Source organism: Lepidochelys kempii, chromosome 7 (genome assembly GCF_965140265.1).
Source record: "Lepidochelys kempii isolate rLepKem1 chromosome 7, rLepKem1.hap2, whole genome shotgun sequence".
Taxonomy (NCBI): Eukaryota; Metazoa; Chordata; order Testudines; family Cheloniidae; genus Lepidochelys; species Lepidochelys kempii.
Genome location: NC_133262.1, coordinates 69,339,918 through 69,359,001, shown reverse-complemented (window position 1 = coordinate 69,359,001; position 19,084 = coordinate 69,339,918). Strand labels below are relative to the sequence as shown.

Genomic DNA, 19,084 nt, shown 5'->3' with positions numbered 1-19,084 from the left:
ATCCGGCCCTCCAGCTGGTTTAAACCGACCCTTGAGCTCCTGTTGGGGAGCATGGTCTGGGGCTTGCCCTGCTGCTGCGCTCCAGCTGGGGAGCGGGATCCGCAGTCGGGCCGTGCGTGCATGCCAAGGCTCCTGGAAGCAGCGGCATATCCCCCCGCCAGCTCCTATGCTTAGGGGCAGCCAGGGGGCTGTGTGCACTGCCCCCACCCCAAGTGCCACTCCCGCAATGCCCATTGGCCTGGAACTGCGGCTAATAGGAGCTGCAGGGGCGATACCGGAGGACAGGGCAGCATGCAAAGCCTGGCCACATCTCCATATAGGAGCTGGAGTGGGGACATGCCACTGTTTCAGGTAAACGCCGCCCAGAGCCTCCACCCCTGACCCCCTCTCATGCCCCAGCCCCAATCCCCCTCCCACCCTCTGAACCTCTTGGTCCCAGCTTGGAGCACCCTCCTAGATCCCAAATCCCTCATCCCTAGCCTGACTCCAGAGCCTGCACCTCCAGGTGGAGCCTTTCCCCTCCCCATGCACCTCAACCCCCAGCCCAGAGCCTCCTCCCACACCCTGAACTCCTCGTTTCTGCCCCCACCCCAGAGCCCACACCCCCAGCCAGAGCCCTCACTACCTCCTGCACCCCAACTCCATGAACATTCATGGCCCACCATGCAATTTTCATACCAAGATGTGGCCCTCGGGCCAAAAAGTTTGCCCACCCCTGATTTAAGCCCTGTTTTAGAGCCAGATCCTCATCTGGTATAGCTCCATTGAAGTGAATGGAACTTCACAGATTTATACCAGCCTGTGGTATGCAGTACTCAGTTTTCTTTCCTATATTTTACCAGAGTTTACATTAAGAGGGGGTAGGGGTAGGAAGCATTGCCCTGACTATAGCAAAGTTCAACTAATACCAGAAATGACTTTTTTCTTCTGGGCCAATAATTATACTAGCAAAAATTTGTTCTTTAGCAGTATAGGCACCCTACTGCACCAAAGGGCATGTAACTCAACACTTTCTTGGGGAAGGATTTCCTGGACACACAGGAATTAAGGGAAGACAGGGATTAAGAAAAATTAGAACAAGAAGGACCTAAAGGAAAGTTTCCCTGAGAGCACAACTTCATATGTCTCTTCTGTAGGAGGCTGCAGCAGCTCTGATGACAAAGGGTTCTTAGAAATAAAAGGTATATGTAGCAGGGTTTCAGGCCAAAGGGGGGTTAGGGTAGGGGACATGAGCCTGCCCTACTCCAGGGGGTCCCAACCCAGAGCCATGTGGAACCAGCCTTCCTGGTTTCAGGTTCTCATATCGGTAAACGTATTCCCTGGGCCACTGCCTACCCTTGGCTCCAAATCCTGTAGTCCCTCAAAAGGTAGTGGCTTCCTGTCTCCCTCATCCTACGTGGTCAGCCAGGGTGCCACAGTGGATTCAGCATCTTTGGCCCCTTCAGGCTGGGACTCTGGCAGGAGCCTGTAGCACACATCTGCTCTCCTCCTCAGTCAGCCCAGAGTGAGCTGAGCTACTTCCTTTTATATGCTCCCTCCACCAGGAGCATGCCAAGCAAGGGCAAGGGGGCATTGCCTCCCAGGTGCAAAGTGTGTGTGGTTAACCCTTGCTGGGCCAGTGCATAGTTGGTACATCCCATCACAGTGTAATATACAGAAAACAAAGGCATAAGAGTTTCAAGATAAGTACATCACTAAGGAGGGTATTTGGAGAAAGTGCAATACAAAGCAGGGATTTCTTGGGACTGATTATTTTGTTCTGACTCTCACCAGTGTTAAACAGGTAACTCATTAAGTCAATGGGAATTTCACCAGTGTAATAAATGCAAGATCAGAATTCGGTCCCTTACACCGAAGAGGCTAAAGTAACTATGGACCCAATTCTCTTCTCACACCTGTTAATCAGCAGTAATTCCACTGAAGTTGGTGGAGTTATAGCAGTGTAAAATCAGTGTGAGATCAGAATCACACTTGATGGGCTAGATCCTCAGTGCTCCTAAGATCTCTTGGTGCCTCTAAAGTGGCACTGAATGACATTAAAGCTGCCCTAATGAGGAAGCAAAGGATTCTACCATCATGGAATTGGGGCTTGTTGGAGGGTAAACTGGGGCCTACAGACAGCGAGTCCAAAGCCCTAGCAGACCATTTTAGCTGGCATAAGTTAACTTGCGCTGGAAGCAAGCTCAGGGCAGGTGTAAAGGTAGCTTAAGGTCACCTTTGCTGAGCATGAGGGCAAGTTCTGTGCAGCTAAGGATTGCCATTGCTCTTGCTAAAGCATGATCCCTGTTGAACGACAAAAAATCCAGGCCAATAGTTCCTGGCGTTCCCCAGTGGAACACTGCTGGGCATAACAACTATCACTGTGTCTCATCTCTCCTTCTGAATGTTTTTTTTTTTCCCCTCTTTCTTAAGATGGCAACTGTGTACGGATGGTGCAGCTGGGAGTGGTACTTCAGCTTTTGGACCTTTTAGAGCAACATATGGAGAATGGGGACGTTTCTGTTCAACATGCTGCACTCAGTGCCCTTCGAAACCTTGCAATCCCAGGTACAGAGCTGGTAGACAATCTCCTATTCATAAACAACTGGTGCCCATGGAGGGACAGGTCAATACCTAGTGTAGATCCACTGAAGTCACAGATTCTGGTGCATTTTCAGATTCTGACAGGTACCTGAGCTTTTTTTCCTGCAAAATAACTCATGCATGTGACTAACTCACTAGGACTACTCATGTATTTGATAGCTGCTTTCAACTACCTGAGAGCTAGTTCCAGAGAGGATGGTTCTAGACTATTCTCAGTGGTGGAAGAGGACAGGACAAGGAGTAATGGTCTCAAGTTGCAGTGGGGGAGGTTCAGGTTGGATATTAGGAAAAACTTTTTCACTAGGAGGGTGGTGACACACTGGAATGCGTTGCCTAGGGAGGTGGTGGAATCTCCTTCCTTAGACGTTTTTAAGGTCAGGCTTGACAAAGCCCTGGCTGGGATGATTTAATTGGGGATGGGTCCTGCTTTGAGCAGGGGGTTGGACTAGATGACCTCCTGAGGTCCCTTCCAACCCTGATATTCTATGATTCTATGTGCAGAAAGTTAAGGAGCTTCAAATTATCCACGGGGATCTTATTAGTCACCACTGAAATGGCTTAACATATAGTCGCACAAACACTATATAACAGGACAGGAAATGAAGAACAGTAGATACACTTTAAGCAGCGTAGGGAGCAGGAAGGAATTATATCACATTATATCTTCAAGGGATTTTACAAAACCGCTCCTCTCCTTCTTTGAAACCAATACTAATTTAGAATGAGTTAAAATTTGACCTATATGTTGCAGTGTAGAGTTTCTGCTCTTGGGATCATTAATAAATAAATCAGGACATTGGTTCTACACCTCATCTCATGTCCAATGCAGCTCTGCTGTCCGGGAGTGCAATTGAGAGCAGGAATTAATTTGTCTGAACACTTCTAACAGAACAGTGCCACCCAAAATGATGGTGGGGCACTGATTTAGCACTGGCTCAGAGGAAAGAGTGCCAACTACAGAGCCACCAATACTCTACTCTTATCTGCAGCAACAGGGTGTTCTTGGAGGTCCCCTCTTCAATACTAAACTGACCAGGTTGTTTAACTTGTCTGAGCACAAAATGCTGACTTTATATGATAAAAATGTCCAAGACTTTGTCAAAATAAATCAAAATTAATGCCATGGAATATATTTGTATCCTTCTATTGATTACTAGCTAGATCTTGTGCCTCTTCTCCACTGCCTCCTTTTAATATTTGGTAAATGGTTTCTCTCTGAAGAAAATATGAGTTTCATTTCAGAAGTTCATTTATTTCTCTCAATACTCATGTTTAAAGTTAGGTACCCTGGTGAACAGCATGGGGCCTGTATGTTGATCAAACTAGAGTGATAAAGTTGGCCATAATGTGTGTGTGTGTGTGTATTTTTGTGGGGGTTTTTTAATGCAATGTACTTCATAGCACAGGCCTGGTCAATTGTTCTAAACTGGTGATATTCATTTGAAAGGTGAAGAGGATAAATTTTCTAAAATTTCCTAATGTAACATCTTGCATAAACCAGTGCATGCATATATATATATTTAGTGTGTGTGTGTGTGTGGACACGTTAGTCGACACAGCCCAACATACAGGTGTTTCTTGGTGCTAAAAGTGTACAACAATTTTTATGGGATATTTAACTAGAGCTGTTTTTAATCAAAATCAAAGTGTTTAAAAATGTTTCTGACAATTTTGTTCAGAAAAAAAATAAAATGAAGCTTTTCAATACTGTCGAAACGTCCCATTTTGACATTCTTGGAACTCACTGTTTCAGTTTTTGAAACAACTTTCCAAAACAAGTTTTTACAAGTTTTAAAGGATCAAAAATCCAAATTATTTTTTAATCAAAACATTTAATGTTTTGGGAAATTTCATTATTTGCTTTTGATCCATTTTAGAACAGAATTTTTTTTAAATAATGGAATTTCCCACAAAATTAAAAATCCAGTTCCTACCCAGCTCTATAGCTAAACCATATTTCTTTCATTTAAGAACAATCTGGCATTGCATGACATACATGGCTTTACTGCAAAGTAGCTTTAGTTACAAGTGTGTAACAGGGTCAAGTGCACAAGATGTCCATGCTATGCAGGCATATAAATCCCAGACAAGTCATATACCTACCCTCCTACACGGAAGCTCTTACATTGTGGTGAGGGAGCACAGAGAAGGACAAATGATTAAAGCAAAGAAAGGTGCTTTATTAGTCATAACCTGGAAGTAACAGATGGTTGAGCACTACTTCCCATTTCAGGGAAGCCTTCTAGCACAGAAATGCTGAGATAATACCCATGCAAAAATTATATAATTATATAGCAAAAATTAATAAGTTATTCTACAGACATCACATTCTGCTGATCATCTGACTGTGCCTTTGCACGTGAACTAACCTAAAGTTTCTGCTCTCCAATTCCGGACTCCTTAGTACTGACCTTCCACTGTCTCTCTGCTTGACTTTAGCCAGGAACCTGTCCCCTTCAGTGGCTAAGCCTTAGGATTATGTGCACAGGCTCTGGCTTGGCAATGACAGTACTTATTCTGCATCTGCTTTTAAAAAAGCTCCTTCCTAGGCTCTTGTGGCACCTTCCCTCAATGCTGCACTACGCACAGTAGCACAAGGCAGACTCTTTACAAACAGTCTGACCTTGGAATACAAACACTGGTGCTGCAGTCTCTGGGAGGAAATTTAACAGCTGTTTAACAGTGCAGAGGAATACTACACAACACTTTAAGCCGGGAAGGGAGAAATAATACCTTATCCAGCTGAAACAGTGAGGGTAATTTAGGTAGGCATGATGTAATTACCTACATTAGACTGTAGGGTGAGATTTTCAAAACTTCAAAAACTCTCATTGATTTTATTCTTGTACTATGTCCTGTGGGATCTTTAATGATTACAAGTAGCGAGGACATTGATCAATCTCTCATCTGAAAGATAGCTCTTCCAGTGCTCAATTCTCCTAAACAGCAGTCTGGGACATTGGTATGATATGGACTCAAGAGGAAGAACCCCCTTCAGTGAATCCCCAGTCCCACTTTCTGTAGTATAGGACCTAAATGTTCCTTGGAGGTTTCTTAACCAAGCCGCGAATGACCCAGACCTTGTACAGTTTATAGGGTGTATCAAGCTGCAGTTTAATTCCTCCTGTATCCTTCCTTGCTAGGACAGACCAAATGCCAGCCAATCTTAATGGCTTGTGCGGTTGTACTTTAATGTGCTGAACTATGTGTTATCAGATATTTGTGCATTGATTTAGAGTCTAATTTAATTTTGGTAATCTTCGTTGTTCACATGTCTATTACAAACAAATCATGATCTTTTGAAGTGTGAGTTTCTTCTGGGAAACTAAAAAGCTGTGCATCAGAACATGAAAAGGAAAAAAATCATAGATGGAGGCTAACTAAAGAAACCTATCAGTTGCCAGAGGCTGCATGAAAGGAACTAATGAAAGCAACTGGAGAATGTTGAAAGAAAGAAAATCCACACACTGTGATTTACTTAAAAGGAGCAGTAATGTATGGAACACAGCACTTATAAATTCTGTGAAATCCTATGAAATCCTATTCTCATCCCAGGTCTTTGCTAGCCATCACCATTAAAGCAAGCCTCAAAATATGGAAATTATCAGCAGAGCCCCCATACTGAGGACATACTCCTCCTCAGCATTAATACTACACAGGCTACACCTTTAACGGGGCATAAGATAAAACTGCAAGGGAAGTCAAACAGAACATAAGATGGAAATCAATTAGATACGTTCTAAAACTTACGGATGGGCACAAGAGGTGTCTTTTTAATTGATTCAAACTGAGTAATACAGAGAGGGGTTTCCTGGTGAATTCTACTACAATCAAGAGACTGGGGTTTGAGCTTCTGCTACTGGAACCAAAGGAAATTACAAACAAGGTAATTAACAGTTAGTGTCTGTTTCTTGGCCTGCATGCAAGGTCGGTAAGGGAAAGGACAGAAGGATTCTTGCCTGATGCAGTTGCCCCAGGAAAGACAAAAACATGCAGAAGGGGAGGAGAACATTACTTTGTAGAAAGACTTTGGTAGCGGAGTTAAGCCGCGTTCAGGTTTTTTCCAGAGAAGCTTCTGATCATTACCAGGAATTATTGCACTAAAGAGTGGTGCAGAGAAACGGGATTAGTAAGGGAAGGAGAGCAGAGAAGCAATGGTATCAGCAACAAAAGCATCAGGTATCTTAAATACAAAGGCACTTCACCCTCCAAACTAACGCAAATTCTTTTTACTGCATCTCCTCTTAGATAGGGATGAACAAACAGAGAGCACAATTTTCTGAACCCTGGCCTCGCATTCCAACAGGTTTGAAAAAGCTGTGAGTGAGTGAATGTGTTTTCACAAGAACACTGTTCCTGTGATATGTGTAGCTCAGTATAAGACCAAAAGGTTTAGACAATTCTGACCTTTATTTGAACCAAGGCTTACCACTTGTCGATGTTTAGTAACCACAGGAAAAGCAACTGTCAGTTGAATATATCTAACTTGTATGGTCTTCATCGTTGTAGTATTTGAGCTACAAGTTCACGTTCTCCAAAATGATCAAGTTCTCTCTTTCTGGTTCCACTTTCTAGTTGCTAACAAGGTCCAGATGCTGGAGGAAGGCGTAGCAGAGCGGATCCAGATGCTTTTGAGATCAGAGATGGCTCCTGTGCAGTTTAAACTTCTTGGAACACTGCGAATGTTAATAGATGGTCAAGGTAGAGAATTGCTGAGCACAGACTAATGTCACCTTGAAATGTTTTGCAAGCTACAAATGAAAGGGAAAATACACTTTGGAAATGTGGAAAGTCAATGGGCCAAATGCTCGGCAGATAACTCCACTAAACCAGCAGAGTTAAAACAGCAGAGAATTTTGTCCGGTGTGTCAAGTCCACTTGAGCAAAAAACTCAAACATCTTGACAGCAATAGATAAGATATGGAGAGGCCTGAAATAATAAGTTGCAAAAATCTAAGTGAGAAATAACTAAGGCCTGAACAAGAGATTTTTAATGGAGTTACGCCAGCATAAAATTAGTATAATTGGGCCAAAGCTTTATAATCTGACAGTTTAAAGTGAGTGAACAGTAGAATTGGGGAATATAAAGGATCGAGAAGATTTGTGTGGGGGGGAAGGTTTCTAGCACTCTAAAACATTTCTGTACAGTCCTGATTCTTACAGATTTATCCTACATCCTGCAAGTCTGGCTGCATATCTTCAAAAGACCGGAATCTCTTTTGGGCATTGTAACAGGATGATACCGTGTGCTTCAATTCCATGTTTGGAAGCCCAAAGCCTACAGTTGGCTACACAGATGGGTATAAAGTATGACAAACTCATTTTATGTATCTAATTGCCATTCTGAGAACCAAGATGCAGGAATGGGCGCTCAGCTTAGGCATCCAAGTTTGAAATTTGTGCTCTCCATTTACCATCATATGGTGATTCATCCTGACACAAACCAGACAATGTCCTACCAGAATATCATGGCATGGGAAAGCAAACCCCGTGCTTTTGAGATATCTTAGTTATTTCAGTGCACATGAGCAGATAACCTAGACCAATATTCCTCACAGACTTGTGCATTAGGTTTAAGGACCAGAACAAGGGAAAAAAATCCAGAAAACTGAGTGATGGGTTCCCATTTCAGAACTGTCACGGATTGCTGGCACACGCAGAGTAAGGTCTTTACTCACATGGATTCATCAGCTATGTGGGGAAAACAAAGAGCTGATTCTCTACCGCCTCATATAAAATTACCACAGTTGGTTTGTCAGCAATTTGCAAATGAATACACCAGGTACAAGGCAATGGAGAATCAGGCCTAGAATCTGTGTGATCAGTACAAAAATCTTTAATTCAATAGAAAGTTTCCATTTGCATCTGACCACAGTAGATGGATGACATTACAAACTACAAGGAAATTTAGCATAATAAAACTATTTTTTCTTCTCATGCTTTGGAGAGAGTTACTAAAATATTCAGTCTATTATGATTATTTGAAGAATGTTAAAGGTGACAACTTCAGAGTTGAGATGACAGGCATCAGAGGATACTTTTAGGAAATTAAGTAACATTAGGATAGGCCCTGAATTACAAAACACTAAGAGGCAGCTTCTGCTCTTGCTCACACTGGTTGTACGCCTATAAGATTCCAGTGACTTCAGTTCAATTATTTTAGATTTACGTTGGTATAAGTGAGATCAGAAATTGGCCCCAATGAGACAGCAATAGCTGAAACAAGAATCCTCTTCTGATTTTGAAATAATGTAGCATATTCTAGTGTAGAGTAGGGAAAATCTAAAATGCTACTTAAGTTTTATCCTTCCATGGTAGTAAGTGCAGAAGCTGCCCGTCTTTAATTGCCTTATGTTCTGTTTACCCATGAGCCAACATTGACCTTAATTAACACCGCATGAAACACTCTCATGAAATGTGTAACAAGTCCCTACTAAATTAGTTAATTGCATTATCTATTGTAAATTCATTACTCTGACAATTGCTGGGCATGCTGATGCTCACAGAATTGAGAAAGGCATGTTTCTCTCTAATTATAGCAAGTTGGATGCCTTTGTGCTTATCACTGTCAGCATCACACCACCAAAAGGAGGTACTTCCCACAGTAACTCGTTCCCCCAATGTATTGCTGATGGAGCCACACTGACAGATTTATGCACCTAGCCCCATGGCCACAGTAGCTTTTTAAGCAATAGCTGGATGTTAGGAAGTGGGCACGATTTACACAAGCCCCACATTCCATAAATTGAAGATATAAAGAGTCTCGCCTTCTAAATGGTGTCTAATTAGACTTGGGCTTAGAGTGCTTTATTGCCAGCAGAGTCAACAGAAAGTCCAACTGGATAAGAAACTGGGTCAGGGCCTCTGCCTTGAGCAAGCCTTTTAAACTGGTTTTATTTGCCAACATGGCACCTCTTAGAAGAAAGCTGTCTGGACTCTAACTGGACTGCTCTGATCTCTTGAAACAAATACAAACAGTTCTGGCCTTGAAACCACTGCCATTCTCTCACGGGAGGTGACTTACGGTAGTGAGTGAAAAGTCTCTGTCATTCTGCTGGGTGAAGAGATCCTCATGCAGAAGAAGTGAATGGGGGTGATCTTTGGACAGGTCCAGAAGCTCTGAGAACCAGTTCTGCCATGCTTATGCTGCCACTCTGACTTTGTCCTGTCCACCCTTCCTCAGTATTCTGGGGCTGAGAGAAAATGGAAGAAAAATATAAAATGCCCTCCTATTGGACACTTTTTGAGTAGACCTGGCAAACAGCCTGTACCAAATGCACTCTAGTCAAGACATAAAAGTCACATTTCATGCCCAGATGAAGCAGGGAATATTGCAGGACAAGAAGGAACACCTCTTAATCCTGGATTTCTTAGGTGTGTACATCATGGCCCCATGGCAACCAAAGAAGTCAACCAACACTGCCCTCACTCCTGAAAAGCTAAAATAAATAAATCAATCTTTAAAGTCAACTGAATCTCAAACTACAAGCTAGACCTAAAGCTTAAACACAATAGAAAGGACAGGTCTGTTCTATGACCACTCTGGCTGGTGTGTAGAGAGGAGCTGAGGGAGTGTTAAGGGAGGTTGGGTAGCTATATCCTGTGGCTATGGGGCACAAGGGATTGTGCACCCCTCCCCAACTATTAATTACTGCACTAAATGTTTCTGTGACCACGTGGATGGGCACTCTACTTTTACATTGAGGCTTAGGAGAGGTGAAGCAAGTTGCATCTCATCTTTTGCTCCTACCTCATCTCCTAAAAGTATACATTGAAAAGACACCTCCAGGTTTATCTCTGGTGTTTTTTTGTGTGGAATTCTAAGACTTGATCCTACAAAAGTACTGAATGCCCTCCACTTCTATTGCGGGCAATGGGGACTGAGGCACTAAATGTTTGCCTGGTGGCGCTCAGACCTTCACAGGAGTGGATCCCTAGACAGCATTATATTTAGTTAGAACAAAAGACTTTATATGCCTCAGTACCCCTTTTGCAAGCACTTTTTTTTTGCACTGAGTAGCACTTTCCAGCTTCTAACCATTTTTAATCAGTAGCACTGTGTAACAATGTGGCTTTAATTAAGTTAAATTGCAATAATGTTCCAGTGGAACTGTGTGTGTTAAACTATATGGATATCAAAGGAGTTCATCAGGATCATGCATAATCTCTCTTTTGCTGTTGTCGGAATTTTTAAGGGTTGTAGCAGCCATTTTCTTCAGAAGCACAAGTCTTCATGAGTTACTGCAGACAATTAGAGGCTCATTTGGTTATAAAGAGGATTATCAAGTGAGTTGTTTCTGCGTGACACCCACAAAGATTAGAATTCCTGACATCTTGGTATCTCATGAGAAGACTCTGGTCTGATAAGGACGGATGGGTGAATAGGTTCAGACCAAATAAGAACCTCCTGCAAACATTGTTCAAAATTTGAATTAAGTCTGACAAAGAAAAAAGTGTTCTTCTGAGGTTTGAGAAAGTTTATTTAATTTTTCTCCTGAGTAACTTTGAATTTCCAGGTTTCAGAGTAGCAGCCCTGTTAGTCTGTATTCGCAAAAAGAAAAGGAGGACTTGTGGCACCTTAGAGACTAAGCAATTTATTTGAGCATAAGCTTTTGTGAGCTACAGCTCACGTTATTGGATGCATTCAGTGGAAAATACAGTGGGGAGCTTTATATACATAGAGAACATGAAACAATGGGTGTTACCATACACACTGTAATGAGAGTGATCACTTAAGGTGAGCTATTACCAGCAGGAGAGCCGGGGTGGCGGCGGGCGGGGGATGGGGAACCTTTTGTAGTGATAATCAAGGTGGGCCATTTCCAACAGTTGACAAGAACATCTGAGGAATGGTGAGGGGTGGGGAATAAACAAGGAGAAATAGTTTTACTTTGTGTAATGACCCATCCACTCCCAGTATCTATTCAAGCCTAAGTTAATTGTATCCAGTTTGCAAATTAATTCCAATTCAGCAGTCTCTCATTGGAATCTGTTTTTGAAGTTGTTTTGTTGAAGAATTGCAACTTTTAGGTCTGTAATCGAGTGACCAAAGAGATTGAAGTGTTCTCCAACTGGTTTTTGAATGTTATCATTCTTGATGTCTGATGTGTGTCCATTTATTCTTTTACATAGAAACTGTCCAGTTTGACCAATGTACATGGCAGAGGGGCATTGCTGGCACATATCACATTGGTAGATGTGCAGGTGAACGAGCCTCTGATAGTGTGGCTGATGTGATTAGACCCAATGATGGTGTCCCCTGAATAGATATGTGGACACAGTTGGCAACGGGCTTTGTTGCAAGGATAGGTTCCTGAGTTAGTGTTTCTGTTGTGTGGTGTGTGTTTGCTGGTGAGTATTTGCTTCAGGTTGGGGGGCTGTCAGTAAGCAAGGACTGGCCTGTCTCCCAAGATCTGTGAGAGTGATGGGTCGTCCTTCAGGATAGGTTGTAGATCCTTGATGATGCACTGGAGAGGTTTTTCTGAAGTTTTAGGTAGAACTGGTGCTGAATTTTTGGACAATGCCCCCCAGGTGCTGATTTGTCAAAACCTAAACTTTTTTTGCAAAAGCATAAGTTTTGATGAAAATTTCGTCCAGAAGTTTTCTTACGTCCTGGATGGATGGTTATAGACAAAAGACACCCCACCCACCCCCAGAAAAGCCAATAGCCCAGTGGTTAAGAGTTTCACCTTGGATGTCACCCAGGTTCAGGTTCCTACTCTTGCCTGATTTGGAGCAGGGTCTTGAATTGGGTTTTCCACATCCCATAGGTGTGCCCTAATCACCAGTTATTGGTTATTCTGGGCTCTGGCTAGGGTTGCCAGTTTTGGTTGGACATATTCCTGGAGGTTGATTCACAACATAATTTTTAATTAAAGATGAATCTTTAATTCCTGGAGTCTCCGAGACCAGTGGTTCTCAAACTTCAGCAACCCAAGGACCCCCATTTTGATTTAAATTTTTTCGTGGACCTCCAAGCCCCCCCTTTCCCCAAGGCCCCACCCCTCCTCGTACCCACCTCTTTCTGCTGCCTCTCCCTAGTATGCCCTGTCCCAGCACCTTCTGCACACCGCTGAACAGCTGTTCCCTGGTGTGTAGGAGGAGCTAGGAGGGAGAGGGAGAAGTTGATCAGCAGGGCCCACAGACCCCCTGGAGTGCCCTCACGGACCCCCAGGGGTCCACAGACCCCAGTTTGAGAGATGTTGCCCTAGACAATCCTGAAGGGTTGGTAACCCTAGCTCTGTCTGTGTGTAGCTCTGATTTTTTTGCAAACAATTCATAGGGTCTCTATTTTGTGCCAATGCTGAACAAAAACAAAATTTCAAAACCTCAAAATTTTGCACAAGATGGAATTGTTTTCCAGACAGCCCTCCTTTCTTCCTGGGTGCATTATGGCAACACCCAAAAGTCATATTCTGGATACGGTCCTAGTTATATTATAAGCTCTTTAGAGCACAGACCATCTTTTCATTTGTACAGCGCCAAGCACAGAGTAGTTCTGGTCCATGACTAGGACTTCTAGGCACTACCACAATACAAATAAAGATTGTGCTAGAGGCATTGGAATATAGACCTCGCGCCCCGCTTGCTCGTCTCTGCCCTTTCTCTCCTGTCGCTCAACCTTATAGCCAGCAAGAAGTGGGAGGGCCTCCCACTTTTTAAAGTGATGGGGCCATGACCCCTGCCCCCCATTCTGGTATTCCTGCATGGATATCTTAAGTAACTAGCCCAGGGTTGCACAGTAAGTCAGTGGCTAGGCCAGAAGCCTAGCTGCCATAAATCAGTGTAGCCTCATTGACTTCAATGGAGCAAGCCAGTTTTATAACAACTGGGATTTTGTCCAAGTGCCAGGAAGCCTGACTCCCATTCGCCCGTTTTAACATTCAGCAACTTTTTAATTTCTTAGAACATCTTATGTCTGACTCACAAGTGTACTATAGTCCCAAACAGCTTGTTTGTAGAGTGTGGTACCCTGCAAACCAAACAGCAGTGTCCTTCAGTAGGGCAAGTGAGGTCATCAGCAGAATTAGACATCCGCAAGGATTCTCTTTTAGACTGCATCCTCTGTGCTACAGGCTCTGAGTAAACACCTGGACATGCCATTCTTCTCTTTTCAGCTGACAGTGCAGAGATGCTAGGACAGGACCCCCTGCTGATCAACAGACTTGTGCAATGGTGTGATGCCCAGGAGCACGCTGGTGTTCGTGGAGAAGCAAACCGATTGCTGGCATCGCTCTTGCGGCACAGCAGATCCCAAGTATGAAATTAGTGGTATAATTTTTTTTTTTTAATTGTCAAGAGTGCTTACTGCCAGGCTGGCATCCTTGTTGCTGTGTGCTTGCTGACAGCACACACAGAATCAGTACAAGCTTTTCCATACCACCCCTCCAACATGCCTCAGATGGACAGACTCCTTTCTGGAGTAGGAGAGCGATCACCCCTCATAACCACACAGTCCTTTTTGCTGAAACTACCCATAAGGGAGTCACCTAGTGCATGCGTGGTAGCTGCTCTGTGATATGGACACCTGTCAATGGGAATGGACTTAATTCACATTAATTTCAGACATCAGCTGGTAATAACTTTCAGTCACTCAGCAAGCTGGGCTGGATTTGAACCAGCAGCCTAGAGGAGAAAAACACCCTAACTGAATACCAGTTCCTGACTCCTCCATCAAGCATCCTAGGTACAATCTTCTTTTTCATAAAGATTTTACCATGTTCAAACATGAAACCAATATTAAAAAAACAAAACCCAAACAGCTGAAAAAACCCACCTGTGTCATATACCAAAATCTCTTTCAGAAATTCTAAAGAGTTCACGGAGGCTGCCTAGTCCTTGCTTCAGGGAGGGATGAATGCAGGTTTTCTGATGACAATATGCTGTTGATATGTTAGCAAAGGCTTTGTTGCTTATGTTAAGGCTATTCTGATTGATTATACAGAGGATATAAAATGGAGCTGTACTTTGCATAAAGTGGAATAAAGTAAAAATGAGTCACTACTAATTTAGAAGCTTTAATAATTAAAAGCTTGACCATGAGGAACCACAAGCGTAAAAGAAAAGGGAAGTACCTCTAAACATTGCTATTTCAGCTAAAGGAATGCAAGGTGGCTTTCAAGCTCAGGTGAATGACTAATGCTGACAAAAAATTCTCTCTTTGGCAGTGCAGGCAAAATACAATGAATGTATCCAGAATAGCGCTTCAGTGATGGCAGGGGAACCATTTCCAATCGATTCAGAGACTTTCAGGGGTGAACCGTGATTTCCTTTTGTAACCTCAGTGTTATTTGTGCCTCAGCTTTTGATTTGTGATCCTTTCACCTGACACATTTCTTTTGTTTGACTGACAACAGGAAGTAGTCAAAGCCATCCAGCAGGCACAAGGAGTGAAGCACCTGGTTTCCATGACAACAAGTGAACATGTTATCATGCAGAATGAAGCTCTGATTGCACTGGCCATAGCATCTGCAATTAATTTAGGTATCCTCCCTCCCCCAGAACATTGGCCTGAGTAATCATTTAAGATGTCGTTCTTGTTATTTATACAAGTGTTTTATAGCCCTGTTAATTTGCACAGTGATTTACAGAATTTATGTAAGGTATATTCCTAGCCTTGAAAAGATTATGGTCTATTTTACTGTCAACAGGACAGAAGCAGAGGGACTGGGGATTACCAGTAAGAAGCAGGAACAAGGGATTTCTTGAAGCGGTTGGTTTTGGGGAGGGATTTGAAGAATCGAGGATGCTTGGTAGATAGGGACAAGAAGTTATTGGATACCTGTTGGGCAGTGTGTTAGAGAGCATGAAACCAAGATCACGACAAAGGGAGAATCAGGAAGAGTAGAGAGGAAGCAAGAATTTTAATAGGGGAAAGGAGTGTAGAGATGTTAGTGGAGTCAAAATTAGTTTGGGCCTTCATTCTTAAATGACAGGCAAGATGATTCAAGGATAAAGTAGTGTCAGGGTAGATAGGAAGAGGACTGTAGCAGAGGCATTTTGGATAGACTTGAGAAAGTATAAATAACAAAATAGGCTAAAGGATCCTGCAAAAGCTCTGAATGAAAGAAATACCCTCCTCTTCACAGTTACAATTAATAGGTTGGATTCCTAGTAGCATGGAGCACTCACAGCTCCCGTCAGCTTCAACTGGATTTGCGGTTGCTCAGCACCTTTGAAAAAATGGGGCTTGATATTTATTAAGATTGGTGCTGCATATATAGGACATAAAAGACACTATCCTGAAGATCTTACAGTCTAATCAGAAGAACAACAACGATTGCATTTAAGACCCAACTACAAGAAGCCAATATTAATGCTAAGCTCCATCATGGACTAAAGCCAGAAAGGAATGTACTCTTAGACATGGATCAGTGCTGCCAGCATTGGTCAAGTCAGAAAAAGATCTATATACAGAAGATTAAGTCAGCTACCCACAACTATGAGAATGTGAGGGAAGGCTAGTAAAGATTGATACATATGAATTAAGCCATGATGTAGAAAATTTACTACCTACAGCTGAGCTGTTTTATGGGCCTGATACTGCGAGGTGCTGGGGGGTGCTCAGCACTTCACTGGACCAGGCCTTATATCTGCATTAAGGCAAGTCAGCCGTTTTCTATCTTGTTTGACAGACCTTCATTTTTCATATGCAAGTTACCCAAGAATTTTTCATTGAAAACATAAGATGTCATGGAAATAATTCTAATTTTATTTTCAGAAGTCATCGAAGAGTCACTTAAGGAGTCGAGACTAGTTCGAAGCTTACATAAGCTTCTACAAGATGAGAGCACAGGTCCCGAGGTGAAATATAATTCAATGGGCCTACTGTGCAGCCTTCTTAATTCAGGTAATTTCACTTTGGCACTAAACACCTGTCCATGTCTGTTACTGTGACATTACAAGAACTGTGTCACTAAGTATTTTCAACCAGGTGCGAGGTTGCATCCAAACAACAAAGTAGCAGCAGCAAGACTCAGAGGTTTATTTCTTTCTGCCAGGTAAGGACCAGACAGCCATTCTTCCTCTCATGGGATACCACCTTTCCCTGTGAGAAGTCCACTGAGGTCATTGGAACTACCTGTGATGGAGTCAAGAGTCAAAAGTCTAGAGGAGGGAGCAAAGTAACACAGACACCTTCATGCTTCCTCAGTTTTGGGGCTAGCATGCACCAGCTCTCATACCCAGAGCAAAATGCGTACGACAGCCTTGCAACCAATTAGCTCAAGATATACTGGCTTGCTGACCCCACCCCCCATCTCCTAGCCATGTAGAGGCTAGGGAGGGGTGTGGACAAACAACTGCCATGCTGGCACCATGCTGCCTAGAAATTCTTCTCCTGGGAGGAATCCCCAGCTGCCTGATTAAGCTGGCTCTAAGTCTGCTATGTGTCAATAGAGAGTCTGCCCAAATAGTTCTGATTTTTTTTATCCACATTTTTCTAGAATGGTTCAGGGGAAACCTGAAAGTGGGTTCCAGATTTTTAAATATTTTTTGAAAACCCAAGAATTTCTAAGTTTAAAAATCTATTGTCTGGGCAGACTTTTTCCCATTTATTATATCCCAACAGTCCTCATACCACCCCATGGACCCAGACTGCTGAACCATAAACCAGGTAGGTCAGATCCTCAGCTGGTATAAATCAACAAAGCTCTATTGATTTCAGTGGAGCTGTGCTGGTTTTTACAGCAGCTGGGGATCTGACCCGTAAAGATTTTCTCAGTGGTCTATTTCATTAGCACGCGACAGACATCTTTTAATTTTGATGCTGAGTGTCAAATCTTCCTGGTATGAAATGCTGAAGCAAAATATAAAGCACGAGGTAGAGGCAGGAGCATGGCTGTTGTAATACATTCTGAAAACTTATTATTTTACAACTAGGTCTTCTGGGAAGGGTGAAGTAATAAAAGAAAAGATATTTATACAGGGCAATTAGTTAACACTTGCAAATAAGTTAACTTCTTTCCAAAAATCATCATCCCAAGTGAGACTCTAAATAAGTTTGTATTTAAATAAAACACAGCGGAGTTAACCTGCGGCTGTAATACATCCTTACATTGTAGTATCTCCTTCAGAGTCTGGACTAATGCATGTCATTGAAGTCTGTGTTTGATCTCCCTTCAGGTGATTTGAAACAAGAAGTAGAAGAGAACAACATTAAAGAAACCTTGGAAAAACTTTGTAGCCATAGCAATGCAAATGTGGTCAAGCAGGCTGTGATGACCCTCCAGATACTGAGAGATGAGAGTCAAAACACCGGCTTTGTTTCTCCATAGCTGTTGGTGCTGCTTTCTCTGGCAGCTGGGGTATTCCAATAAAACGTTATCTTTTGCCAACAGCCACCATATTTATCACGCTGATGTCCACTAAATGCTATTAAACATAGTGCAGGCTACAGCTCTCATTGACATGTTGGGCCTCATTTTCAAAACTGTACATGCAACACTTATATCCATTTGTACTTCTAGTTTGCACCCACACTGTGTTACTGCAGCTGCATGTACCTACAGGCAATCCGGGGCCCTAGCTACACTACAGCAGGGACACCCCCTGTGGCAGGGACAGGGGCAAGGAGCTGCCTCCTTCCTCCATAGAAACTGTAAATAAAGATCCTTCTTCTCCTGCCCTCTCTTTCTCCCCAGGCCTAGCACTAGTGGCAAGATGTGCCCTTCAGCCCCCTGGAGAGACAGGTGCAGCAGGCGGGGGTGTCTCTCCCCCCCCCAGCCTGACACCCTGGCTGCTGTGGTAATCTGTTTGGGAAGTGGGCCAGGCACACTGCAATTTTTATTTCCCAACATGCAGAGTCCTCTGCTGAGGCAATGTTGGCAGGAGGCCTCAGAGCTTGAGATGGACACTGTGAGAGATGGATGGAGCAGCTCCTACTCCCCTGGCTTTCAGAATGTCTGCTGAGTCATTACATGACTCATTAGAATGATTCTCATTTTAAACTAAAGATCCCTTTATGCTGGTCTGGCAGAATAAAGTAGCCCTAAAGTGGGAGTAAGTTGTATTTACATTTCTTTAAAGGCTCCATTTCAGCACCAGAGCAGCTCTGAAGATCTCAGATTCTGTTTTCCTCCCTAATTTCAGCTGCTTTCTTGATCACAATGCATGACCAAATGTCTTTTTAAGGAATAAATTTCAGTAACTGCATGGATATACTAGATTGTGTTTTGTTTTAACTCTTCCCTGGTTATGCGTATTGTTCCTGGGGAAAGGACCCCACACCACACTCCTTGCAGTATACTTCACTACATTACTGTCTGCACCAACTGAGAGGGACCAAGCATCTACAGCTGCATTAGACACTCCAAGGGACACTCCAACATGTCAGACTTTATAAGGTGACATGGGACAGATTGTGCCCCCCCCACACTTGCCAGACTAGAAGCAAAAGAGGCTGGGGAAGAACTCAGCTTCTGCACACCATAGGGCTGCCATGAACAGACCTACCCTGGCCCTCTCTGAATCCCTGGTACAGGGGACACATCCAGGGTGAGAG

At 43.1% G+C, this 19,084-nt stretch overlaps 1 protein-coding gene across 1 annotated transcript in view; it reads left to right on the top strand.

Moving 5' to 3' along the window:
• LOC140914736 (rap1 GTPase-GDP dissociation stimulator 1-like) overlaps window positions 1-18,733 on the top strand; it is a 54,904-nt gene extending 36,171 nt beyond the window's left edge. The window contains exons 9-14 of the mRNA XM_073353286.1: window positions 2,413-2,547; window positions 7,159-7,284; window positions 13,701-13,840; window positions 14,940-15,066; window positions 16,304-16,432; window positions 17,707-18,733. Of these exons, the coding sequence (XP_073209387.1) occupies window positions 2,413-2,547; window positions 7,159-7,284; window positions 13,701-13,840; window positions 14,940-15,066; window positions 16,304-16,432; window positions 17,707-17,858 (809 nt within the window). The 3' untranslated portion in view covers window positions 17,859-18,733. The remainder of the gene's footprint in view (window positions 1-2,412; window positions 2,548-7,158; window positions 7,285-13,700; window positions 13,841-14,939; window positions 15,067-16,303; window positions 16,433-17,706) is intronic.
• Window positions 18,734-19,084: the final 351 nt, after the last annotated feature.